This window comes from Drosophila miranda, chromosome 2, assembly GCF_003369915.1.
Source record: "Drosophila miranda strain MSH22 chromosome 2, D.miranda_PacBio2.1, whole genome shotgun sequence".
Lineage (NCBI taxonomy): Eukaryota > Metazoa > Arthropoda > Insecta > Diptera > Drosophilidae > Drosophila > Drosophila miranda.
Window position 1 is genome coordinate 26,884,312 of NC_046675.1, and position 25,712 is coordinate 26,910,023.

Below are 25,712 nucleotides of genomic sequence, written 5' to 3' on the forward strand. Positions count from 1 at the left end.
GTGGTATGGTGTGGGCCGGAGATGCTCGAATCGCATGCTAAATTCACTTAACTAACCTAACCAAATAACGGAGGCTCCTTCAAAAAGTAAGAACCAGGCTGTAGGCAGGGTAGGCGGGCAGGGCAGATGGATGCACGGGTTAAAAGGGACTTTAACCAGCACTAATTAAATCCACTTGTTCGGGGCTTTGGAATCCGATAATCGTATATGAACCTAGTATATGTGTAAACAAACCCTGGCACAGGACTAGCAGTAGGAGGTGCACCTCTGCGGTGGTTCAGCATATCTACGTCCAGGGCAGGGCATGGCATTAATCAAGCCGGTCGGACCAGAATTCCCGATATTCTGCCCCACAAACAGAAAGGGCTTCCCGAACCTGTGGACGGAATGGCACCCGTGTGTGGGGCCTGATGGATGCGTGCCATTAGTTAAAAGTTGGCAAAAAACGTGGCAGCGTGGACGCAATCGCCTTGAGCAGGAGAGGGGGTGGCTATGCATGGCTTGGCTTGGCGGCTTGGGGCTCAGGCTAAGCGGCTATTTGGGGGTCCGCAGGAACAACAAGAAATAAAATGGAAAACTCATTTCCCGTCGCCAGGCAACGCAAATTGAATATGGCCTGTCTGGGCTGCGATTTTGCTTTAGCTGAGCCCTAAACAGGATATTGTTTTCAGGACGTCTCCCGCCTGCCGCCCGCCGCCTGCCGCCTCCCGGGAAATGAGCACTTCGGCCGGATTTGTTCGGCGGTTAAAAGAGGTCCCGATGAGCCAGGCCTTTTGATGTTCAGACATCCATGCAAGCAAAGTGCTCCACTTTGTACCGCTTGCTTCTGACAGCTTAATTAGGCCCCTAAATAGTTGTGGAATTCTCGTAGCTTCAACTCAAGTTGTTCGAACAGTGGTGGACGGGGTGGTCGAGGGCGGGGAGGGGAGTACCCAAAAAAGGACTCTTGAGCATAGCTCCGCACGTGACCAACGGCAAAGAACGTGTCCCAGTGCCTTGCTGGGCAATCGGACGCATTCGCCAGTCGGTCTCGGACGCTCCATGGCTCCATGCGATGCTTTATGACAAATATTTATATTGTATTTGATTGGTTTTTATTACGGTTCGATTTTCTGATAGCCCACGTCGCAGAGTCCTGACCGCACTCTGGCTCCGACCCCAGCCCAAAATTTGACACGCACAAAGCCAGTGTCCTGGCCCCAACATTGCTTTAGCTGAAACACCGTCGATAAAGGTACTGGGATTTCTCGTGATACCAGCCAGGCCAGTGTTTCCATTCCTCCAGTGGCTAAACAAAACAATTAAGCAATGAATTGCTTTACTAATACAAACTTGTGGGTGCTCTACCACAGGCCAGAGTGGATGTCCGAATATGCTCTCAAAGCAGTCCATCTTCTGCCAGGAGATGGTGTCCTGCCGCAGCTCCCTGCAGATGCCCACCGGGAATAGAATCCTGTTGCACTGTTTGTTGCACAGAAAGGAATACCATAGTTTGAGTCATTGGCTAAATAATAAGAGTGTAAGAGTGCAGAGATCTAAGTTCAACCCTAAAAACCCCCTGGGATGTCGATGACATAACAAAAGTATATCCTATTCATTCTATTACCTATTTTATTGGCTTTCCTAGTGGTACAAGCAAGGGTCTCACAACTAGAGCACTAGTCACTAGTCAAACAGAGAATACTTTTACTACACAGAGAGACTTTATTGGAGTGTCTAATGTAGTCCGGCATGACAGCATTAGTCAGCCAAGAAGGCAATCTCGGTTTTTTAAAATATAAATACAATTCGACCAATCGTTTCCATGCCTTCTACACATATAGTGATCTATTTTCATTTTCATAAGGCCCTCCTTAAAAGTAAGCCATTGATTTGTGCATAGGTGAGCCACCAGGATCGAATACACTGGATTGTATTGACCACAACAAATGCTCAGACCTTTGTACTACGTATTGCATTTTAGTTTTTGTTTTTTTTTTTATGAATTCAGCTAGGAAAAGTTGCCGGCTAGTCGAACGGCCCAATGACCAGGGACCGCATCAAAGTGTCGACAAGTTAATTGCCAGAATTTTAAATTCAACGGATACATGCGAAGGTGGCCGTAGCCATGGAAGGCAACGTTAATTTGGTCTTTTTGGGTAAATATTTGCCGGCACTTGGCCTGAACCAATACTGTCCCGAGCAGCATCGTTCTTCCGAATGACGAAACACTAAAAGGTTTGTCCGTTCTGCTTCAAGTGACAATAAAATAAATTTGAAAGTCCAGAGCAGCGCCAGAGCAGTGCCTGGAATGGTTTTCTTTTGGCAGAAACAAAGCAAAGTGCGATGTCAGCCGCGGGATTGACAGACGTAGACTAGGTCCCCGTGCGTCCCCGTGCGTCACCGTGCGTCACCGTGTGCCCCCGTCTGCAGCTCAACTGTTGCACATACTTCCGAACATCCCATCTACCCACTAATTGCCTGACAGCCGGCTCCAACCACGCATTGCGCAAGAGTTGACTCAATAATTAGTCCCATCCATCACACGCTCCGATGAACCCGCTCTAAATATAGCTGGCTGCCTATCAGGGAGGTCCCATCAGGGCCAGTAATTAATGCAAAGCTCCTGCATTAGCCCCATATCAAAGTGTAGCCCAAAGTCCCAGCCCTGCACGTGGATGAGTGAAGATTAGCCGGACGCCAACAGATGGCCAACTAATGCGAAGTCGGATGCAAAGCATTCCACTGAATTTTCTAGGAGAGCATCGAATGGCCACTTCATTCCCAGATTGTCTCTCCCATACCCTCTATTGTGTGCAATATGGTTTCGATTTTTGGGAGTAAGAGTAATCCACATTAGGATTAAAATTGAGAAATTTATAGGGCTGGCCCCTTAATGATTTCGGTGTTCAAGTTCGGGTTTGAGTTTGCTTTAAAGCGATTCTGTTGTGACACATCTACACACTCAAGCCCGAGTCGAAGCACTTTGATATCTGTTGCCGTTTGTGTATCCTTGACAACACATTCAAGTTTTCCCTGATTATTGACTTTTGCGACTAGGACACATTCCTGGACTCCGCCCGTGGGCATATGTGAGGAGGAGGGGCGTTGGGATGCCGAGGGCATACCCAAGGCCCGGACCCAAGCCCCGCGCCGCCCTCCCCTTCCACGTTGTTCAACTAAACGAAACGTAAATCTCATTTTCAGTTTGTTTGCCTTTCGCCATCGACTTAAGCCGGGGCTCTGAGCTCTTGACTGCTGGCTTCCAAACACTTGTTTGCCTAGGCCAAAAGGCAAAAGGGATGGGTCTGTTTACACTATTCGATTGCCATCTCATGCTCAGCCTCAGCCTCAGCCTCATCCTCAGCTCCGGCTTAGGGCAGAGCCAAGGCCAAGGCCACATATGCGCTTAGCGCCCGGCCTGCCGTGCCCGCCCTGCCTGCTGGCAACCAGCAAGTCAATCTGTGCCAGCTCGCTTCAGATCATGGCTTAGAGGCAGCTCCAGCCACCCTTTATTACAGCTGACCCACTCTGCGGACCCTCTTTGGGAGGGTTGCTGTTGCTGTTGTTTTTGCCTATCCTTGGGCGTTCAACTAAAATATGTTGAAGTTAAATTGTTCACTTTGCCCTCACCACTGTGCAGTACACAGTGCTATGGTACGAGTATTTGGCTGAGTACCGAGTGGGAGCTCCGACTCGACTGGGGGACGTGGCCATCAGCAGCTCGAGCTTGCCCACTCGAAAAGTGCAAGTTCGTAAGCCAGTTGGAAGCATAAATAATCAAAACTTTAAGCCCGCAAAGTCCGCCACTTGGCATTGCCCAGAACTTAACAAAGTTTTCTGTGTTAGACTCTGCTCTACTCTGCTCTCCTCTCCTCTGCTCGCCCCCGTCTCCGAACCACTCGGAATTGCACTTTTTCGCCGCTTTTGTTGACTCTGGGGAAAATTGCTTTCGAGTGCACCTCTTTGTCCTCCTCTCCTCTCTGCCCCACGCCTCTTCTTTCCTCTGTGCTGCTCCTGTTGGTGCTCCATCCTCTCGTTCTGGCCCACTTTTGTGCTTTTTAATTGCGTTCTGTTCTGTTTTGTTCTGTTCTGTTCTGTTGCGAGGCGAACGACGCGACGACTACGCACGGAAGCGCCACAATGGAAGGCATGCAACAGTTTACCATCAGCTCTAACAACATTATTGGCTCTGCAATGAATGTGCTGTGTGTGGCGTAGCACTCCTTCCCTCCTCCCTGTCGCACCTTAATACCCTGCAGGTGACACAAGGAGCAGGGTGGAGCTGGGAGAGAAAGGGAATGCAGAATGCATGCAGAACAGAGCTCGGATTAAGTCTTTGTGGGCACAGGGCACACGGCACAGAAAAGCTCTATTGGTCGGCTCAGACCAGACTAAACCAGACCAGACCAGACCAGACCAGGCCGAGGGATGTTCTCGCCGTCGGGCTGGAACATTCGCAGACAGTGGAGCTATGAAAATATTCCCTTATTTGTCTTTTTATTTCATTTTCCCAAGGAATGTGATACAGAAAAAGGCAAAGGTAGTCTCGCAGTCGGACCGAAACGAAACATTAAACTGCATCGTTTTCAGCTCGGTTTAAATTCTCCAATGGGAAAGGATACATTTTACCGACTTAAAGCACTCGAAATGTGACGGGAACTGCCTGCAAGACGGACCATGTTCAAGCTCGCAGAATACTTGTGTGGCAGTATCTAACCTGTATTCTCAGGGGACTCTGATAGTCAAAATAATGAGGCCAGAAACTAGATTTCACTTATCAAACAACTCTTTTTGTGTGTGTAGGATTATGTATGGTTACTTTGCAATTATCCCGCACGTCAGCCATGAATATGCCTGCCATTAGCTCTTTGACTGGACCGAGCTCAGTTGCAGCTTTGATAAACAAAAAAAGGAACATTGGCCCTTGGTCCCTTGCGTCAAAAAAACTGTATGGTCCGGGGGCTGGTAGGAGTGTGGCTCCCCTTCGGCCACGTACCCAGTGGATGGTCTGCTCCTCATGGTCGGTGGACGATAAATAGCTTGTGCTGTTGGCCAGAAGCAAACAAACCTCTTTTATGGCCATGTTGTTATTATGTTATCACCCGGAGGCCACATTCGCCTGGGGCTGGACACTGTCGAGGGGTTGTTGTTGGAGGTGCTCTGGCCGGTGCTGGTGCTGGTGCTTGGAGCGAGGTGCCAACGCTTATCATAACATATGCAATAATAATCCACTGCCGGCCGGCCTCTGGTGCTGGGGGGCGACATCAAGTTTGATAATAAAGGCGGAATGTGACCACGGAATGGCCCGGCGGGTCAGTGCCATCTGCCTCTGGCTGGCAGAGGGTCCCCTTCCAGACCCAGTGATTGGCATTTATGACTCATGCTTGTCTAGCAGGCCCATTAGGGGCAATTATTGGAACTGGAACTGAGACCGACCGCAGCTTGGGCCCACAGCCCCACGTGGACACCTTTTTGACACGACACTGGACAGGGGCGGGGCGGGACGGGACGGGAGTGGCGGCTGTTGTCCTTAAATGATTACTTGTTTAACTTAATTGCAGGATTAAAGTTTGATTTAACGGCTGACAGAAGGACTAAGCGGGTTACGGAATCGAAATGGTTACACATACTCGCATGTTTCACCCGAGAATGTATTTTTCTCTTTGTACACATGATATTCATAATTTTAAGCATACAATAGCGAAACAGAATGATAATTGCCGCAGCGAAATGCTCTGTGACTTTGTGACTGTCGACTGTCGACTGTCGACTGTCGGGGAAAAGTCATTAATCGGATCCGCATTGAAATCCCATTAAATATATATAATCCCATACGGATGGCGGATGTGTGCACGAAGCTTTAAATTTTTCATCGAGTCTCAGTTCGCTCTGACATTTCATATTCCGCGGAAACCCTCGCTCGCCCATGCATCGAAATTGAGTTTGACAGTGAAAAAAACAGTGTATCTGCTCGTGTTTTAATGCAATAATAGAGTCCGGAGCCAAATAGAACAAACAAGTATAATTAATGGCTTGTGCTAATTAAGCGATGCGCAGCTCTCAGTAACCGCAGTGGGGCAAATTGGGAAAAGTTTACGCCACCAAACAAAAGCAGCCACAAAAGCAGTGAAAAGGCCATGATTGCATATTGCGACTAAAAGATACCCGCTAAAAATATTCGTTATTCCTTTTTTTCGTACAAAATCCGCAGTTTATCCGTATATTATTAGTGATTTGAATCTGAATGAATCTGCAGGAAGGCTTCGCACTCAAGTGGCATGTGTATAGCGGAATACTGTGGATTCATGTAGGGCTCTATTGTACATATTTGTTACATAAGTAGTAAAGAAACTGACTTTGTTTCAACAAGTTTAAGTTGTTCATTCACTCCACCCAACTGGTCAAATAAACAATTGCTTGAACCCCAACTACCGGTCGCAGTCTAATGTTTTCGAAAGGTAATAACTACACATGGGCATTTCTATTGGGGGCTACGTTTCATTCGTACATTTATATTTCAGTAGTAAGTAGATAGCCCTATATATTTACCAACAAAAAGGACAACAGTAGATAGCCCTATATATTTACCAACAAAAAGGACAACAATCGAATGTACGGTTTTAAAGAAATAAGACAAAATATGACCTGATGTTACGTTATCAAAAACATAAATGTTTTTTGAGGTTGGGGTTCAAAATTAAAAAACTCCGCGAATTAGATGGGACTATGAGTATACATTTTTTTATACGAATAAATGAAGTATGGAGTGTTCATTTTCTCAGTTATGACCCATAAAAACGTTTTCTGTGTTTTTGTTAAAGGTCCGGAGGCATCTGACGTACGTTACCCAATTCCGGGGTAATAAAAGATTAAAAATATAACGTTAGCCGAGATTGTGCCAATTTTCTGGGATTTTTTTAAGAAGATTCAATATTTCAGACTTTGAGGAAAAACTTGAATCAAGAATCATCTTTCATAAAGCAGATAATAGTAAAGGAAATCAGGACTATAAAAATATGAAAAAAAACCGAACTTTTGCCTATTCAAGCAGGTTTGTATGCCAATTGCTTAATCTAAAAGTATATCGAAATCTGTATCTATTGGCTCACAGTGAGAGGAATCCTTCTAATCCTGCACAAAAACTATGGATGTAAAGTTTATTAAATCTGATTCATTTCATATCTCAATGTGGATTGACGAAGATTTCCAGGTATCTGAGATTCAGGTTTTGCTGCAGAAAGTAGGTCCTACTCGTAGGCCCTCCGCGTGCAAAGAGTCAGCGGCGACTGGGGAGCACGCACTTTTGTAAATTAGTTGGCCAAGAAAACTTTGCTAGCCAACTGAGCCCGAGAAAGGCCTTCCGTTTGTGCTCGTATCTGTCTGTGTGCCTGGCAGCCACCACTACTGCCACATCTCTGCGACAGCCAGTGTATGGGTGGGTAAGCACCGAAAAGAAGAACTTTGTACTGGATATCTAACTTGTGGTTTTAGATCTTCCAACAACCTCTCGCCGCGCCGCTCCGGAATGGGTGCTGGCATCCCGGCATGTCCTTGTCCTGCAGCAATAGTGAAACGCTTTACATGCTCTTGCAGCTCCATGTAGGCCACTCGACTTGGTAGCTTATGAAGCGTTAACAAAACCATCGCCACGGCCCGTCCCCTCCGACTGCTCTGGCATATGGCCTGGTCTGGTCTCGCCCCAACGCGCCCCCAATGACATTTGGCTGGACTATCAGGCAGTGCCAAAGGACGCCAAGGAGTCAGGCCCCTCGGCAGAGCTGATTATTAATGCAAAACAATTAGCGCAACGCCCAGTCCGGCGCATTTAACACGCTGAAGCATTGCACGGCCAGTGGAAGGGGGCGGGTGACACGGGGCCACTAGGGGCGGGGGTGGGTGCGATAGCGACGGCGGCGCCTTAAAGTATGCATCAAAATATTGAAACTTTTAATTGTACGACTGCCAGTCCCTGCCAGTATCCGTATCCGTATCCGTATCGGTGTGAGCGTAAGTATGCTGCTCTGTCGCATGGGGAGCTGAGTTCCTTGCAATGACAGAAACCAGCCACCTTGAGCAATAAACATATGTACTTTCCTGTTCGCGGCGCAAATATTTGGTCTCCTCTTTCTCTGTCCCCAGCGCGCCGCGCCTGTGGCATGTTGTGTGGCTTGCGTTTGTGTCCATACATGCAGGGAGTGTGTCGAGCCCACATGACCAGCAGAAGGGGCAGGTAGGAAGATATTCGAGGCCTCTCCTGGTATTCATCTCCGGGCAATTCTGCTTGAGCGAAGCAACTGAAAACAGCACGACACAACGAAAAAATTAAGATACACTTGCAGAAATATGCACAACTCTTTACTTTATCTGCAAAAAGTCTTTTACTTTTATTTCAGAATCGTACGCCCATTATCGAATGAAATGTTCAGACCGAGAAACCCAGCCACGAATGAATACACACACACACAGAATATATTCAGCCTCCTCCCCGTTTATGCACTCGAATAATATTGATTGCCAGCAGAGAACTGGCTCCAGCATTTAATTGGATACTCGACTAGCACCGAAAATGTGCTGAGCACTTCCCCACACCCCTCTCGCTTCTAATCAAACATTTGCATGACTTTTCCCCTGAGCCGTTCCGACCGCCACACAGGCAAAGACGACAAGTAAACCGCTCGAACGCTCTTTTTCCACGTTGGATGATTCCCTTTGTTGCACGATTTTCCGCCTGCCACACAACCCCCCCACAACACCCCCTCCCACAAGCGCATGGAAGCGTTGCAGCTGTAAACTTTTTGTGGCAATTTTGAAAACTACCCCAAACCTAATTGCGTTACCGCTACCGTACTTTAGTTGGTATCGTTGCCGAAGTTTTAGTTCCAATTACGATAGAAACTAGCGGCTCATTTTGGCTCCGGTACATTAGTGTTGATTAAAAGTTTACAAATCAGAGGAAGTGATCTAGCGCTCCATACCTCAAGCTCAAACAGTGCATAGGAGGAAAATTGTACAATACAAGAACAGAGCCAAATAGTAAAGCGACGATAAAAGTATAGTAGATTTGCATTAAATATTGCCAAGATGGCAGCTTCTGACAGGAGTATCTACGAGTGTGTATACGACCAGGATGGGTAGAAGGAAAGTAGAACCAAACAGCACTGGAGTTCAAGGGGCCGCCTGGGCTCTTGTTAACTTCTGACGGGAATTGAGCTGGGATAAACCTATGAACTGAAAATATAAAAGTCCAACTTACTGACTTGATTTACGGTCGTCCTCACCTGCTTCAGGCTGTCAAGAACTGATGGGCGATTTGCTGGGCTCAAGCGCAGGAGGAGAATAGTCTGGCAGATAGTGAAATAATTGTGGATGCTTTGGCAGTAAATAAAAGTAAAAAGAAACTGACATTTTGAATTAGGGATTTAATTGGATTTTCTTGAACCACTGTTATTTAATGAGAAAATACTACACACTGTTATAGCATAGTATATCTGCCTTGCACTCGCACAGTACGAGGATTACAGGGATTCAAAATGATTCGGATGAATGTAACCCAGAATGTAACTCTGGGTAACAACACTAGGGAAATCTATGTAATTGCAGAACAACGAGGGTCCTCTTTTCCATTGTCCTGGTGCTTTGTGATTGATTCAAATTGGGGAGATTGGGGGGATTCGGTTGCCAGCTACGGCTGCAGGTGCAAGGCGGCGCGAGCTTCTGCAACGAGCGGGGCTGTAGAAAGTCGGACGGAGTGCGCTCGCTCTGCTCTGACCTCGGCACTGAAGTCGCCTTGAGACGACTCGTTTAATTCAATTAATTGAAATCCCAAACGGCGCCTGTTGCCTGGGGCGTAGCGAAGTGCGGTGCGGCAAGTGGTCGGTGAGGAGGTTTGGTTTGGTCGGATGTGGCAAAGAAAAAGTTCCCATGAGCGGGCAGGAGCGGGCACCCTCCCTTTGGCTGGCAAATTGAAATGGCAGCCAACAGCAGAGGAATCCAGCAGGCTAGGCTGCCTTGCCAAAACACCCAGCCAAAACACATCCTTGTTGGGGGCGTCTTTGTGTGCTTTGTGTGGCACTCTTTGTATGAAACAAAGCGAAGCCCAGCAAGGAGTGGAGAGCCTGGAAAACAATGCGGAATCCTATCAGAGGGTCACACACTACCTGGGAACACTCTCAACGTACATGTCCTTGAGCCTACCATCTATTAAGCTGATTATACCCTTTCAACAGTTTCATAATCAGTCCTAGGACGAAGCGGACGAAGGCAGTGCCACCAGTTGGCATTCCTTTCTTTTGCCGCATACGCAGACAGATACAGATCCACAAAGAGAGCGTCCTAAACTGCATTGGATTATATGTACGTGTTGGCCCCGTTATTCATAAGACAAACAATTTTGACTTTGTAGAATTTAAATGGCCTTTTAGGCGCCAGGAGCATTAGTAGCGCGGGACTGTGGACAGGGGACGGAAATTTTCTTGATTGGGAGAGCATGTATTCCGGCAGAGGAGGTATTTCGGTTGTGTGTCTCTCGTTGCTATCTCTTTGCAGCATTATCAGCAGAATAAACAATGAAATTTTGAGTAAACAGTGCGAACAGCTCGCAAAAGTATTTCCCACGAAAAGGCCGAGAAGAGTGCCGAGAAAAGCGCCAAAGGTGGTCGGGGGTCGTGAGGATAGCGGTCCTTCAGGTGCCCCCGGTACTCGCATGAAGAGCTACAAGTGTAAGCTCTCTCAACGGGAGAATTAGTACGATGTCTGGGGAGAATGTCATGTGTAGGCACTTAAAAAATAATTCCATTGCACCTCAATACTCATTTTGGAAGGCAAATGGCAGCCTCCAGCCCCCAGTCGGGGCCGGCCCATCCGTCAGCGAGATGGATGCTCTGGCTCTGGATGTTAAAGCATGCGATGCGGCCAATCAATTTGCGTTTAGGTTAATGCCCCTCCAGCCCAGACAACAAGCACAGCACCGGTTGTGGGACCGGTGTAGGACCTCCTAATCATAAGCATAACGAAAATAATCACGACAATAAAGTGTAGCCAGAGCCAGGCCAGCTTGGCTAATTGGCATTCATTCATAAGGCTCGGCACAGACTTCCCTCCTCCGAAAAGCACTGCCCGCTCTCTTAGCGCTCCTGCGCGTCTGCGCGTCTTCGCGCTCTCTTCTGTTGGTCGCGCGGCGTGGCAGTCTGGCAACGCTGAGCGCGTAAAAGCGTAAACAAAGGGTGCATCCACTCCACTTACGAGCAGTCCTCTGTTGTGTGTTCTGTTCTGTTCTGTTCTGTTCGGTTCTGTTGTTCTCCGGCAATGGCGGCCACCGGTTGTTCTCCGCACACGGTCTCGGTCTCTGTGGCACGGCCGCAGACACAGACGGGCTGTTCGTGAATGTGATTTGCCGACGGCGATGCTAACACTAGCACTAACTGTAACGGTAATGACAGCGGTAATGGCGCCTATCCCTGCCCCCATAGTAAATGTGTTCGAGTGCTTATCTGGGAAATCGCGTGACTTTTCGCCGGCGTACTTTAACACACATAATACATCCATCAGGAGCGGAGTTCCACCTAACAAGAAGGACAATTTCTATGTGCTTTCGCCAATGCAGGTACCCAAGCGTGTACCCAAGTGTATACATATACAGTTCCCCCTTTGGGTGTGAGGGTCGTGTCCTAGATGTCTTGGCATGTTGTGAGCCGACATTTTGGACCATTAACAACAGGGCGAATGTTGCGAGTGCAATTTGAATAGCCGAACGTTGTACATACATCACATGCATGCATATCATGTCTACGAGACGTGCGAGGGACCCACTTCTTGGCAGTGAGCAATCTCAATCGATAAATTCAAAGGAGCCAAGTGGTACCTACCCTACCTACCCTACCCTACCCTACCATTCCACCCATCTTTGGAATTCCATGAGCACTTCCCCCAGTCCGAACCCTAGCAATTATTCCCAAAGTGCGCTGCTGACTTAAGCAAATTTGATGTGTCCGATTGGGTGTGCTCTTACTCGACTCGAACGCGTACTGTTATTTTTGCTGCCTGCCCCTGGCCTGCCCAGGCGAGAGGAAGGGAAGGACTCGGGATGTCAATGAACCCCGTTTCGTATGGGTCCGCAGCATTGAATTTACTTGTCAGTTCTGGGGGTGGCGGCGACTCCTGACACCAAAATGGTTATCTTTTCTGTGTGTATCCCATCTATGATTGACATTTTAATATAGATTATGCTCGAGATCGAGACATTAAAGGCTCTCCCAAAGGGCTGCTCTGCTCTGAGCGACCAGCCATAAGCGTGCACAGCCTGTACCGGCTCCACCGAGTCGCTACGAATTATAGATTTTTCATCTGGCTATAACGATGATGTCACTTCGCCGGGTTCTGATTCGCAGGTTGATTGGTACAGAGTTGTGCTAAGCCCCTGCCCACAGATCAGAGTTGTAACTGATTGACTATCAAGTCCAGTCCAAGCGCTAAAAAGCGCCATTATGAATAGTGCTTTCCCCATCCATTGTCCCATTTTCCAATCCCGAAACTTGACAGAATTCAGCACCAGTCCGTAGTACTGGTTCAAGGCTCTAATCAGGAAGTGCCTTATGCTTGGGGCTCCCCTAAACGCGCACGGGGTATAAATATTAAAACGCAAGTAAATTTGTGTTTATAAATCGCCATAATATTTTCAAATCATAAAACGGACAAAACGAAAGGCCACAATACGCCGGCAGCCATACCATACCATACCATTCCCGTAACCTGAGTAATACTCGTACTTTTCGCCCTGAGGTCCGCTCTGATCGTAAACACAAAATATCATAAAATGCAGCCGTTTACGAGGCCCTTGCCCGTTATGGAGCTTACGGCGGAATGCCCATCTGCTGCGCTCCTTCTCCCTCCCCTGGCTTGCTCTGTGCTGCGATTTGTGTTAATGTGCTGTGGACGTGAAGGGGCAGACCTCATCCTCATATGAATTATGATTAAGTGGTGTGAATAGTGAAGGCGTCGCCATATACATAGCTGTATCGGAGAGACGTGGGGATGGGCTTGCCGTGGGAAACATGTGTCTGGCGGCATTCACTCACACTTCCGCCGTGGTTTTGTCAACACTTGTAATCCTTCGAGGAGCTCCCGGAGGGGGCGACGCCTGGAGCACAGGACAGGCATTGTGGCAGGCACACCGTTGGAGGCACGCCAGGGATTAGTGCGCATTTTGAGCTTCGTTTTCTGCGAGTCGGGCTGGATTGCCTCTCCAGATTTTCATTGTGAGGGTCTTATCCCATTAGCGGGGAAAAAGCAATGACAGGATAAACGCCGAAGCAAAGGGAAAACGCCCGTAAAAAATGCAAATTTTCAGAGCTGAATTCCCGGTGTTTGCTTTGCCCTTTTATACATGCTGCTAATGATGGGCTCGGGTCAGATTCGGCGCCACTCGTCTACGCTCCGTTCCTTGAGGCCGTGGCCCCGGACAAGTTTCGGCAGACGTTTGCTAAGAGAAGCTCTGAAAATATGAAAACATTCTGAGCCGTGGCATTAATTAGGCGCTCTTCTAATTGGAGTCTGCAGACACGCCCCACGCCGCACGCCCAACGCCCTACACCCCAATCGAGGCAGCATTTTGATTGATTCTGCTGTCATTTGTGTTTTAATAACGGCTGTCACGGACTCGATGTTTGATGCGTTACTGCGGGGGGGGCCAGTGCAAACAGCACAGAGTCCTCGCAGATCGAGTTTCGCTTTTTATGTGGTGTTTGCCGAAGGCCCAGCACCGTTTTACAAATGTATAGCCCATTGGCTAATGGCTAGCGGAGCGACTGCTCCAAGCCCCCCACCTACTCGACCCATTTCGGTGCGCCCAAATCGGGCGATTGTTAATTATGTAAAATCGATAAATTAAGTAAATTATTTTTGGCAGCCAGCGTGGAGTGAGGTGTGCAACTGCGGACGGGTTGGCGTCAATGAGTCACGTTCCGGAGATGCCGGAGACTACCGAGCGAAGGGTAGCGAAGGGAACAGATAACGATGGCAGGCAGAGATAAAAAGGCCAGCAGAGCAGCTAAGCGCCTACGCCTTTATCGCATCAGTATCAGACCCCGTCCAGACCGCGAACAGAATTGAAACTTAAAGTGGAGCTCCGTCCCTTCCTGTCACCCCTTGCCCTGCCAACGCTTTTGTCGGGCTAACTTCGTTTTCCGTGAGATGAAAACGCTTTATCCAGCGGAAGAAAGCCGGGGACTTCGGAAGCGGATTTCGTAAGATGAAATCCGTTCTCCAAAAGCCGAAATCCGCTTTATGAGTGCTCTGTGGACCGGTTGGCGACTTCCCACAGCCACGCACACCACTTTATGTGCGGGTGGGTTGGTGAAAGGATTCGCATGTCACCGTGGGCATGCCCGAATGTGCCGTGAATATCCCAATAAACTGGTTCCCACTGTCACCTTCACTGCGAATGGATTCTACTTACTGTGGCCTGTGCCAAAAGAGACAATAGCTAAATACTAATGCTGAATTCAAACGGACCTCTCGCTGCTGATGGCGGATGCCGGATGGCGTATGCGCTGGAAAATTAATATTCAGAAAGACGTTGAGGTGGGGCCCTGGCTGCTACCGCAGGTGAGGCTGGCCACAAACCACAGCAAAGTTGACGAAATTGCTGTTCACGTAACTCAATAAAGGACTTCTAATTTAAATAAAAGCAACCAGAGCCGCCACCCGCGTCAATCTACCGAGGACCTGGCGAACAGGACCAGGAGCACACACTACCACCATTGAGGGGCGAAAAAGAGAGGAACACGTTCGCTGACTTTCCACTTCCACTGGGGATTTCAAGGTGACACGTGGCTCAGGGATAGACTGCTGACTGGTTTTCTTTTTCAAGCAATCACATCAAAAGGAAAGTCTGAGCTGCTGATGTGCCGTGGCGCCACACCGAGCTGCGCCGCATCAACGAATTCATAAAATATTTAAATGCAAAAATGAGCATGCAAAACGGACGAATGTTTCGCTACATTAGCGATGAGAGCAACAAAAGCGCCAGCCCCCACAGCCGGAGGCCATTCCCGCTCCCCTTGAGCATTTAATGAGCAGCTAGACTTTGGAGCAATTCCTTTAGCTCAGTCGGCACCCGTGGGACACTTTTTCTCACCGAACCAACGGCACCAGCCATTGTTCCCGTCGCTCTTCGCCCTGTGAAGCTAAATACCCAATGGAATCCCTAATGGGATGGCACCCACCCCATCCCACATTCTAGAACTAATGAAACAAAAAGTGGAAAAATCATAATTTTCATTCTGTTATAGCTAGCCTGGAACTTGGAATAGGCTGGGAGTATTCGTTTTCTTTCTTGCGATAAACAAATCAACGTCCATTCCGAGCAGTCTTTGACGGAATGTAAGTCGATATCGCGGAAGTGTGCTCCATTAGCTGGATGTCGTGAGGGAATCTTACCAGCCCCCTAACAGCCCACTGCGATTTGTAAAAGTTTAGCTATTACGGGATGGCCCGAAAGACATTTGAAAAATCATCCCATGGGTCCGCCTGCCCAATGACCCATACACATGTACATATGTACTCCATCCGGATATATCTTTCCTTGCCTGTATTCTCAGAGCCCCGTATCGTGGAAGGCTCCCAACGTAATGGTACTTTTACATAACCATTGGCCACAGCTCGCATGATGGAAATATACAGAACTGTACTACTTATTTGAGGGCGGGTGTATTTGCGTCTGGTGGCAAATGGCGTACAATTGATACGTTTCCAATGACGCCGGGGAAACGGAACGGCTAGGAACGGGATGAACCCCTTGATGGACGAGACACGATGAGAACTGTCAGGGGCTGAGCGCAAAGACGTCTTGATGGATAGATCTCTGAAGGAAAGCGAAGCAACGGCTTATCGAGCGGAGGCAGGAGTGGGACAGCAGAAGCCATCCAAATACGTATGCCAGGCACGACAAAATTGCTTCAATCAATCATAGAAAAACACTGCTTCCAATTAAGCGTGGCGAGGCATCCCTTGAGGTGCCAATGGTGAAAGTATTGTGATACAAAAGCAGACTGGCATCGAGTCTAAAACTAAAACACTTTGCAACTATTAAACTATGGACCTGGGTACCCTATAACCCTGAGGAGGAGGACATTCGGAGACCCGCATATTTGACGTTGACGGGGGAAACTTTACGGAGAGCTGACATGTTTATATTTTCCACAAATCCCTAAGGCTCTGACCACTTTAGTGCACAAGTGTCAAACAAAACCAATCAAGCTTTAAAAACGAAAACTGGTCACGAATTACTCATCGCTCTACGGGGCCTACGGGAACGCCGTCTTTCTATTGCTATTAGTAAGCCTGCCATCCTTAGTGAACCGTAGAAAAATGCTTGGTGTGATTTTTATGCACAACTTTATCATGGGTGACCTAGTTAGCCCTGATCTGTTGAGCCGCATAAACGTCACGATTTCTATTAGATTCACTAGAAACTACACATATATCGTTGTCCCCTCCACATTGTAGATCCGTTAAGGGTCTTATGCTCGGCCTATAATTCCCTCTACCAGACTATATCCACCTCTAATTCCCTTCCTCTTATTAAATTACTAATACTCACATATGTACCTGTCTCGTAATTAGTAATTGTAGTTGTATTTGTATTTTGAGTGCATGCGTAGCTCTTTTAGCAAGTTTAGTCTAACCGCTGTCTTTCCTGTTCGCGTTCGGTTCGGTTCGGTTGACGCACCACGCGTCATGCGGCAGCGCTCCTCGGTCGGTTGGACGGCAGGAGGGCAACCGCCTGGGATCACACGGGCCACTTGATGGTGCAGTAATTACATTGCCAATTGAAAGATGCAGTATTGCATATCACGAGTTGCTGCGGACACCGCAACTCTACATTTATACCCGATACATAGCTAGTATGGCTCTCATCCACCTGACGGCGCTAATATTGAACGACACACAAAAGAGTGCGTGCGAAAGAGACAGAAAATCAGTCAGAACGCGTCGTCGGGCGCTGCGTAGCGACCGGAAATTGATTTGTTCCTTTTGTTTTGTGTCATTATTATAAACAAAAGGAAAAAAGGAACAAATTTGATTGTTTTTGATTTTCTCGTATTTTCAAAATTTTGGATGCCACAGATTGTCGTCCTTTGTAGGAGCGGAAGAGGGCGTGGCGAAATTTTGAAAGAAACTAGATCCAGAGTGATATGACAGGAGTCTGGATATAAAATTTCGTTGCTGAAGCTCCTATAGTCTCTGAAAATTAGGCGTCAAATAAGACGGACAGACAGAAATGGCGCAATCGACTCGCCCATTGATGCTGATCAAAAATGTGTATTTTATGGGGACGTCCGTTTTCCCCACAAATCTAATAAACCCCTATACTCAATTTGAGTATCGGGTATAGAAAAAGAAACAGCGGAAGGACTCACTTAGTTGTAATCACTTCGTGGTGGAATATGAGGCAATTCACAGATTAATCGACCTGAGGAGATCTATCATATGGTCCGAATATGATCCTGAATTGGCAATGTTTGGGCCAGGAGCTTTCGACTAACAATTTCGATAGCGAAAAATCTCCATTCAATATATTCTGCATATTACGCAAACTAAAACACCGACTAATACTAGCGAATATATGTACATACCCTGCAGTACGGGTCATTAATGACTCAGCTGCTGACACGTCGATGACCGCGTCACTACCCCCGATGACATAGTCGATGACCGGCCATACGCTGAGCTGATGACATTAACATGGAGATGTCCTAGGGTATAATCGATGACATTGTCATCGAGCATTGCCGAAAAATCATGCACTTAATAAGCGATGATTTTTCACGAAAAATCATGCATTTTTGGCTTAAATCATCGCTTATTAAATGCATGATTGTTGCCTAAAGATCATGCACATAATAAGCGATGATTTTTACCTCAAAACCATGCATTTTATAGGTGATGATTTTTACCTAAATATCATGCACTTAATAAGTGATTTTTCACGAAAAATCATGCATTTAATATAAAAAGTAATACATTGTAATTGTTTATTTTTCCAATTATTTTTATTTATTATTATTCATTATTGTCTGCTTTGTATTTTTTTTTCTCTTGAGGTCTTCTGAAAATGACTATTCTTAATGTTGTGAATAACCTTCCGAATCACTTTTTCTGCTGGCTCGTCGGGTATTTTCATCTTCACCGTGACGATTGCAAATAGCAAAGAACAAAGCAAAAGAGTTCTGTCGACGCAGGCGCAAAGAAGACGAAAAGATAAAACGAAGTTCTCTGCTACTGCGCACGGTCGGCAGAACCGAATTACGTTCGGCACGCGCGGAAAATAGCAAATGCAAAGCGAAGAAAGAAAAAGAGTTCTGTCGACGCAGGCGCAAAGAAGACGAAAAGATAAAACGAAGTTCTCTGCTACTGCGCACGGTCGGCAGAACCGAATTACGTTCGGCACGCGCGGAAAAGAAAGAAACAAAAGAAAAAACAAAGGGTTCGATTTGGCTGGCGTCAACGCCTCGATGACATTGTAGATGACATTCGTCATCTCTCACTGCTGGTACTGCAGGGTAACTACATAATAGCGAAAAGACCAGTCGTGACGTTGTGTTTTCTCTTCCTAGACTACTAGACTACTTCGTCTCGATCGCGCCGAGGAATAAATTGTGGGACCGAGTTGTTTTCTTCGTTCTGGTTATAATATTTATGCGATCTGATCTGAATTCTGCATTGCATTACATTTTTTTTTTTTTGTACAATATGTCCGAAATGAAAAAATAAGAATGTGTGCCTTGTATGTGTGTGTATATGACTGCGGGGGTAAATGGGGCAATGTGTAAGTTCTGGTGCTCCATTAGCGGTTCCAGACATCCAGTAGCTTGATAGCGTTCTCCAGGCATCCCGAGGAGATGACGAGAGCGTGAACATTGCGGAGATGATTATTGTAGCCCATTTCAATCAGTTTTTCCAGCTGCTCACGAAAAGACAGTAGCAAATACTTGTAAATAAGATCCAACATGACCTCCCGAAGAACGGCCCGAATGTCGCCCAGGTTCAAGGCGCTGTGCGACGCCTGCCAAGGGTTGGGCAGCGGCTCTCTGTTCTCAAGTCCGCGCTGGGAATTTCCCCCATTGTCCTGGCCGCGCGAGAACTGCTGATAGTTCCTGGCCACAATATCTTCTTCGGATCTGCGCATTTCACTTTCGAGGCGGCCCAGCAGCTGATGACCACCAGGGACGAGCTCCAAGTGCATTATTAGCAGATGACGTCGACGGCGTGCATACTCCAGCTTGGCCAGACTCATGGGCAGCAACACCTTCAGGGCCACCTTGCGATTGCTCTTCAAGTAACTACGGAGCGCGTCGCCCGTGATGCCATTCTTTTTCAGAACCTGCTTCAAGTGCTTCATCAACAGGTTCCTCAGACTGTCCGAATTATAGATAATCTTTCTCAAGCCTTCGGCAAGCTTACGCCCGACCAGGCCGGTCCACGCCGCCTGTTTTGGGGGCGCGGCCACAGCTGCCGGTGGGCTGGGCGCTGCGCTGCCTCGACGGCACACCACATACACATTGACGCCAGAAGTGATGCCAACGGTGTCAATAGTGCCATCATCACGGAGCACCTGGCCGCCGAAGACCAGCACGATTTTGTCAATAGCCTGCTCGAAACGCACGGCCACCAGGGCCCGCAGATTCCGAATCAACTCATTCTTGCGCACCGAGACGATTGCCTCCATATCTACGGACTTGGCCACTATTTCTATGTAGTTTCCGCGGCTCATGGCGTCGACTCGTATGAATTGTAGATATAAAGAAAACGATCGATTCTGTTGTTGTCTGCTGTGCGGAATTTTTCAACTGAATTTGAGAAAGTTAGATTCCTGAAGTTTTCAGTCTGCTCTGATGCCAGAAAAATCTCCGCGTTTGATTCCGCAGTGAATTTTATTCGAGAGCTACAATCGGCTTTACCTACACTAGATATTTACCAGCAATAAAATAAAACTCCGCAGACATGTCGGAACCTTTATTCCACATCCACTCAGCCCCCACTCTGTCTGTCGTTTCAGACGGATCGTGCTTGCAACTGGCTCCCCAAGTTCGAGGGCAGGTAGCCGAGTCAACAAGCAAACACCGGGGTACTCCGCTGGGAGCACACATCCGCATCCTATCCACAGCTGCGGCCAGAGGCAGCGAGGACGCACACGTACTCGGACACGGACACGGACACGGACACGGACACGTGGTACGGAACACAACAGGGACAGGACTGGCCACAGCCGAATCAATTGGATTTCAAAGGGAGAGGTGGATCCGCAGGTTGGCGAGCACCATTGATGTAACAGCCATGGGCGCCAATACATCGAGCAGAGCCGACGCGAGTCTGCTCGCCGACGATGACGGTGAGTGGGGATTGGGATAGATTAAAGCAAATATGTAGCTTGAACATCACAGTAGCCCGGCCTTGACTGAAAATATTGAAATAGCTTACGGGCACGCACCCGAAACCAACTGAGGGGTCGAAAGCTGGGGGGGCCATGGAGCTGTGGAGAATGGACGAACTGTGCCTGGTGAAAATATTGAAATGCCTCGCCCTGCCGGACCAGCTGGCCATGCTCCAGACCTTCCAGCGGTGTCGCCCGCTCCTGGGGCGCATCTGGCGCTCGCAACTGACCGAGATTGAGCTCAATCTGCTGGAGGTGCCGCTGCACAAGGACGACTTTGACTTCCTCCTGACCAACGGCCGTGCGCAGCTGAACGAGCTGAGGCTCAACTACCTGGGCAGGGACCACTTTGAAGTGCTCGTCGGGCACAGGTTTCCCCAGCTGCGGCTCCTCGAGGTCGATCTCCTGCCGCCGTTCTTCCTGTGCCCGCGATTATTGCATCAGCTGGGACAGACTATGCCGTTGGCGTTGGGTAGTAATACATTTTAGGGGGTGTGCGGGTGGGTGTTCAATTGTAAATAAAGTGGTCTGCAATCCTTAAAATCAGGTGATATATGTAGCTGATATACGCATTCCATCTCTCTTACATTTGCAGTAAATTTTGACCATTTCCAAATACTTCGTGCCATCGGCAAGGGAAGCTTTGGCAAGGTAAGAGCATCCGCATGCACCCACATGGGTGCACCGGCATACTTATCGTGTGGGACTGAGCTTAACAAGATGAAAAATCGAACATTCACAGGTGTGCATAGTGCAGAAGCGAGACAGCGGCATTCTGTATGCCATGAAATATGTGAGTCGCTCCGCCTGCGAGATGCGTGGAGCGCTGGGCGGTGTCATCAAGGAGGTTGAGCTGCTGTCCTCATTGGAGCATCCGTTTCTAGTCAATTTATGGTTCTCATTTCAGGGTAAGTGCACACAAACACAAACACAAACCCAAACCCAGCCCAGACAGACCCGGCAAGCACCTCCCGTAAGTTCGAGTATGCAAATGAATCTGCCACTGCCACTGGCACTGCCACCTTTGGCCGCTTAGCAGCTCCGTTCCTGAGTCTATCACTGCTCTTGGAGCCGTTGCCGTTTCTGTTGCTGTGGCTGATTGGCAATCAAAATGCAAATTAACTCTGTACATTTCCTTTGAAGCCCGAGACTATGACATTTATACTCGTATATCTTTCATCCTTATGGCACACTCACACCCACACATCCACATCCAGACGAGGAGGACTTATTCATGGTATGCGACCTGTTGACTGGTGGCGATTTGAGATATCACTTACAGAACCGAGTAAGTCCGCACGCGACAACTCTTAGCCTTCAGACTCAGACTCTCCCCATTTTCGCCCTCCCACTTCCTTTTCCGGGCCCATGCCTGTGTCCGTTCTCCTTTCAGGTTGAATTTTCCGAGCAGAGTGTGGCCTTATTAGTGTGCGAGCTTGGCAGTGCGCTGGAGTACCTGCAGACGCAGCGGGTGGTCCACAGGGACATCAAGCCAGACAATATTCTATTGGATGATGGCGGTGAGTATCCGGAGAACAGGACTCGCTCCGGTTGGACGGGAGACGCTTTTCATTTTCCGAGACAACATCCAGGCCATCCGCGTCTATAATTCATAATAATGACATGGTGGTCGTGCTCAAAAATGTATTGATTTCATTTGGAAAGTTCTGTACACAGTACGGCCACTGAAGCTTCTCTTGGGGTGGCACAAATTATTCATTTGCCACCCAGCCATACAGTGGGACATGGCGACATGGGACGAGCAACCAGCCAGGCGGGCTGAGAGTCTATTTAATGACATTCAGGTGATCCAACGATGTGTTCATATCCACGTACATATTGTGTTCTGATTCACACTGTCTATAGTGTTAGGGAAAGTATTTTTTTCCAATCCCAATCTAAGTGGAATTTCCAACCACGGAACGATTTTCTGACTCGTTTTGTTCGTGGCAATAACACAGAAATATACGAGTCAGCCGCGGGAAATTGTTTTCTTCATTCAGGCTATAAAAATCCGCAATTTAGTAGATTTTGTCTAAGTACAACTGCTGTTGCCAGTGCTCGTGTTCCACTCAATATTCTCGAATGCACTTCATTCACGAACATTGCCAAGAACATTCAATAATAATTGTTATTGAATTGCAAGCGGAGTAAAGGGAATGGGCGAATGGAAATGGAAAGCCAACCGCAATTAGATTACCACCCACTCGTACGCCCAATCGAAGGAGCCACTTGCATGCATTAAGAGTGCCGCCCCCACTGACGAGAAATTAATTCCAGGACACGCTCATTTGACTGATTTTAATATTGCGACGAGGCTGCAGAAGGATGCGATGGCCTGCAGCATGTCGGGAACGAAGCCGTATATGGCGCCAGAGGTTTTTCTATGCGCCCTGGACGAAGTGGGTGAGTGTGTCTGCCCGGGCACAAGCTGAATTAAACCTACCGAAGCGATAATTGACTGCTTCCTGATTGTTTCAATTTAATTACAGCTGGCTATAGCTACCCAGTGGACTGGTGGTCCCTGGGCGTTGTGGCCTACGAAATGCGAAGCAACGTCCGCCCCTTTGTGGTGCACTCGAACACGCCCTTGGCGGAGATCAAGAACATCCTGAACACCCCTGTGCACTATCCCCGCTATTGGAGCAGCAACTTCATCGATCTGCTGCAGAAGGTAGGTTAGCTGCGCGCGCCCACCGAGTTATCGTCGTTTCAGATCGCACTCTACTTTCTTGCAGTTACTCTCCACGTATCCCGGGGGCAGGATCAGCACTCAGCATGAGCTGCACCAGACGCCGTTGCTGCGGAACATTGACTTTCAGCAGGTGCTCGACAAGAAAATAAAGCCCATCTTCAAGCCACCCGAAGACCACCTGAACTGCGACCCGTGCTTGGAACTGGAGGAGATGATTGTGGAGACGCGGCCGCTGCACAAAAAAAAGAAGCGTCTGGCCAAACAGCGGTCAGCCCAACGCGACAGCGACCCCGAGACCGTGCTCGTCAAAGAGTTCATCGTCTACAATCGTTACAAAGAGCTTAAGCGAAAGGCCATGGAACAGAAGGAGAACGACTGGCAGCGTGAGCTCGAATTGGCCATGGCCAACTCGATAGTCAACAGCTTGGCCCCCATTCAAGAGAGGCCCGCCTCGTCCACTTCCACGTCTATTAGCCATGCAACAAACCCCGCGATCACCACTCCCACGCCTATGCCAGCAGCCACGAATTCACCATCTGGCAACGCAAGGTGCACCGCCTGCAAAGAGAGTGATAGCATCGAATTCATAGATCGCACGCCGTCCCCGCAGGGCACAGGCGGAGGAGCCACAACAGCCACCCCGACACGGCTCTGCAGCACGTTGGACAAGGCAACGGGCACGGCACAAAAGTAGTTTCGTACGATCAGTGCGAATAGCACCCGAACCCTCCGCACGGAACTAATGGCACATTCTCGTATGTGCATATAAGTACATATTTATGCATCATCGTGTGGCAACGCAACAGGTTTCACTGCGAGCACAAGCACAAGCCCCAAGGCACATCCATAGAGATCCAGAACCTACGAGTATTTTTCGAGTTCCGCTGAATTTCACCTTTGTACGAGCACGTGTACGCGTAGTTATACATAAATATAAATAAAATAAAACATATAATTTGTATTTCTTTTGCCTAAGTCTTAACTGTAAGTCCCTTTGTACATATGCGTGTATGTATGATTAGCTGTTAGCTGAAATCAAAATAAATGTAAAGAGGCACTGCAGAAAGCGGGGTTTACCTCACCAGGAATGTTCGGAAGAACTCAATAAAACTGGCAGCGTAGTTTCGATTTTTTTTAAGTTTTTATTTCAAGTTATATTTCATTCATGTTTCACATATTTTTGTAATGCCTTTTTTTGTATAAAAAAGAGTAAATAATTATGTTCTGTATGTATAATTGTTGTATTCACGCACTTGTTGATCTCTCGTTAAATAGTTATTCTGGGTTGGTGTTATTATTGGATTGGTGTGTGGCGAAAGTGGCTAAACACTAACCAAATTTCTATAATAATCCCCTTCTGTATATTATTTTATCAGCAAAATGCAACATGTTAATAGTTTGTTAATTTCTCTGGTTCTATCCGCGTTCTCTCGTTTTCATTTGTGGGCTTTTACGGTTAATTTTACATTTTACGAATATCATTTTAACATCTTTCACCCATCATTCCCCTCCCCACCCTGTCGTCAGCAGCTCAACTGCATTGGGGGCTGGGTGGGGTCGGAAGATGGTCGCTGGGTGTCGGTGCGAGGGTGAGAAAATAGAAAAAAATCAAGAAAGTCCCCAGCACGGGGAGCGTTTACTACGAGAAGCGTAAAGAGCAAGTGTGTGAATGATTCTTTCTCAATAGAAATGGTGTTCCACTCTGTATTTGTGGAAGGAGTATTTTAAAGATTCAATTAAGTTGAATAGCTTACAAGATTTAACGAATTTTTCTTTTGTTTTTTTTTTAAGCAAAAACAAATGCAATTGTTTAGAAAAGCGTCAGTTGTGTGTGTGTGTTCTGTGTCTCTTTAGAAAATCGGCTTTTTTGTTCTCCTCTTTTGGTTTTTTGTTTTTGTTAGAAGAATGAAGGAGTAGAAGAAACTACAAGCTGCTAAAATGATGTTCCGTGTATGTTTGTGTGAGTGTGTGGGAGGGAGATGAGTGTAAGTGTATGTGTAGTGTAGTATAGTATGTAGTGTGTTTGGAGTTCGGCGTGTCATTTTTTGTTTGTTATTTTTCGGCTTTTTCTAAACAAAATGTTACTTTTTTTCGTTGAACTCCATGTGTGGCACTGCCGGCGGACATCCGCCGCAGCCGTTTGGTGGCTGCACTAAGCGCTTGGTCATACTATACTGTGGTGGTGTCCACAGACTCGATACGTGCAGCGCCCTCGTCTTTGGCCCCCACAGTAGCAGACTCCGCCCCGTTCAGCGCACCGCCATCGACATCGTTGCCCACCTCGACAGCGCCGGCATTGGCAGCTTCGCCATTCTTCTTGGCGCCAAACTGGATCAGCTCGACGTGCACGTTGATGGTTTTCCTCTGCGCTGTCTCTGCAGACTCGTCTGGCTCCGACTTCACTACAGTATCACCCTCGGCAACAGCTGCGACTGCCGGAGCCGGCTCGCCACCGGTGGTGATGGTCAGCGAGAGATCGTTCAGTGATTTCAACACCTTGTCGACATCGTCCTGGGTGCTGGGAGTGCCATTGCGGTTGCCAAAGTAGAGGTAGCACTTGCCGAAGTGGCCTGTCAGGAAAAGCGTCGAGTGAGTAAAGAGTCA

At 47.8% G+C, this 25,712-nt stretch overlaps 4 protein-coding genes across 7 annotated transcripts in view; 2 read left to right on the forward strand and 2 right to left on the reverse strand.

Moving 5' to 3' along the window:
- Positions 1-25,075, forward strand: LOC108156337 (serine/threonine-protein kinase 32A). 4 transcript variants are annotated; one of them, XM_017287736.2, is made up of 10 exons: positions 18,246-18,307; positions 18,440-18,542; positions 20,039-20,371; positions 21,009-21,064; positions 21,156-21,321; positions 21,631-21,701; positions 21,807-21,933; positions 22,694-22,819; positions 22,906-23,087; positions 23,152-25,075. In XM_017287736.2, exons 3-10 carry the CDS (start codon positions 20,317-20,319, stop codon positions 23,800-23,802), a joined length of 1,434 nt encoding a protein of 477 aa, XP_017143225.1. In that variant the 5' UTR covers positions 18,246-18,307; positions 18,440-18,542; positions 20,039-20,316; the 3' UTR covers positions 23,803-25,075. The 4 variants fall into 4 exon arrangements, with proteins under 4 accessions (XP_033244614.1, XP_033244613.1, XP_033244615.1 ...); XM_033388723.1 differs by lacking the exons at positions 18,246-18,307; positions 18,440-18,542 and adding an exon at positions 1-86; XM_033388722.1 differs by lacking the exons at positions 18,246-18,307; positions 18,440-18,542 and adding an exon at positions 11,259-11,584.
- Positions 18,650-19,851, reverse strand: LOC108156339 (ubiquilin). The gene has a single exon (XM_017287738.2). It carries the CDS (start codon positions 19,751-19,753, stop codon positions 18,827-18,829), a length of 927 nt encoding a protein of 308 aa, XP_017143227.1. The 5' UTR covers positions 19,754-19,851; the 3' UTR covers positions 18,650-18,826.
- On the forward strand, positions 20,417-20,961 carry LOC108156340. The gene has a single exon (XM_017287739.2). It carries the CDS (start codon positions 20,507-20,509, stop codon positions 20,900-20,902), a length of 396 nt encoding a protein of 131 aa, XP_017143228.1. The 5' UTR covers positions 20,417-20,506; the 3' UTR covers positions 20,903-20,961.
- LOC108156338 (methenyltetrahydrofolate synthase domain-containing protein) overlaps positions 24,854-25,712 on the reverse strand; it is a 3,824-nt gene continuing 2,965 nt past the window's right edge. The window contains exon 6 of the mRNA XM_017287737.2: positions 24,854-25,678. Coding sequence (XP_017143226.1) covers positions 25,278-25,678 — 401 coding nt within the window. The 3' untranslated portion in view covers positions 24,854-25,277. The remainder of the gene's footprint in view (positions 25,679-25,712) is intronic.

Excerpts from the sequence above, each read along its gene's own strand:
- LOC108156339 (XM_017287738.2), bottom strand. The coding sequence starts at position 19,753 with ATGAGCCGCGGAAACTACATAGAAATAGTGGCCAAGTCCGTAGATATG.
- LOC108156337 (XM_033388723.1), top strand. The coding sequence starts at position 20,317 with ATGGGCGCCAATACATCGAGCAGAGCCGACGCGAGTCTGCTCGCCGAC. Across the intron at positions 22,820-22,905 it reads ATGCGCCCTGGACGAAGTGG|CTGGCTATAGCTACCCAGTG; the intron begins GTGAGTGTGTCT and ends ATTTAATTACAG. Across the intron at positions 23,088-23,151 it reads TCATCGATCTGCTGCAGAAG|TTACTCTCCACGTATCCCGG; the intron begins GTAGGTTAGCTG and ends ACTTTCTTGCAG.
- LOC108156340 (XM_017287739.2), top strand. The coding sequence starts at position 20,507 with ATGGAGCTGTGGAGAATGGACGAACTGTGCCTGGTGAAAATATTGAAA.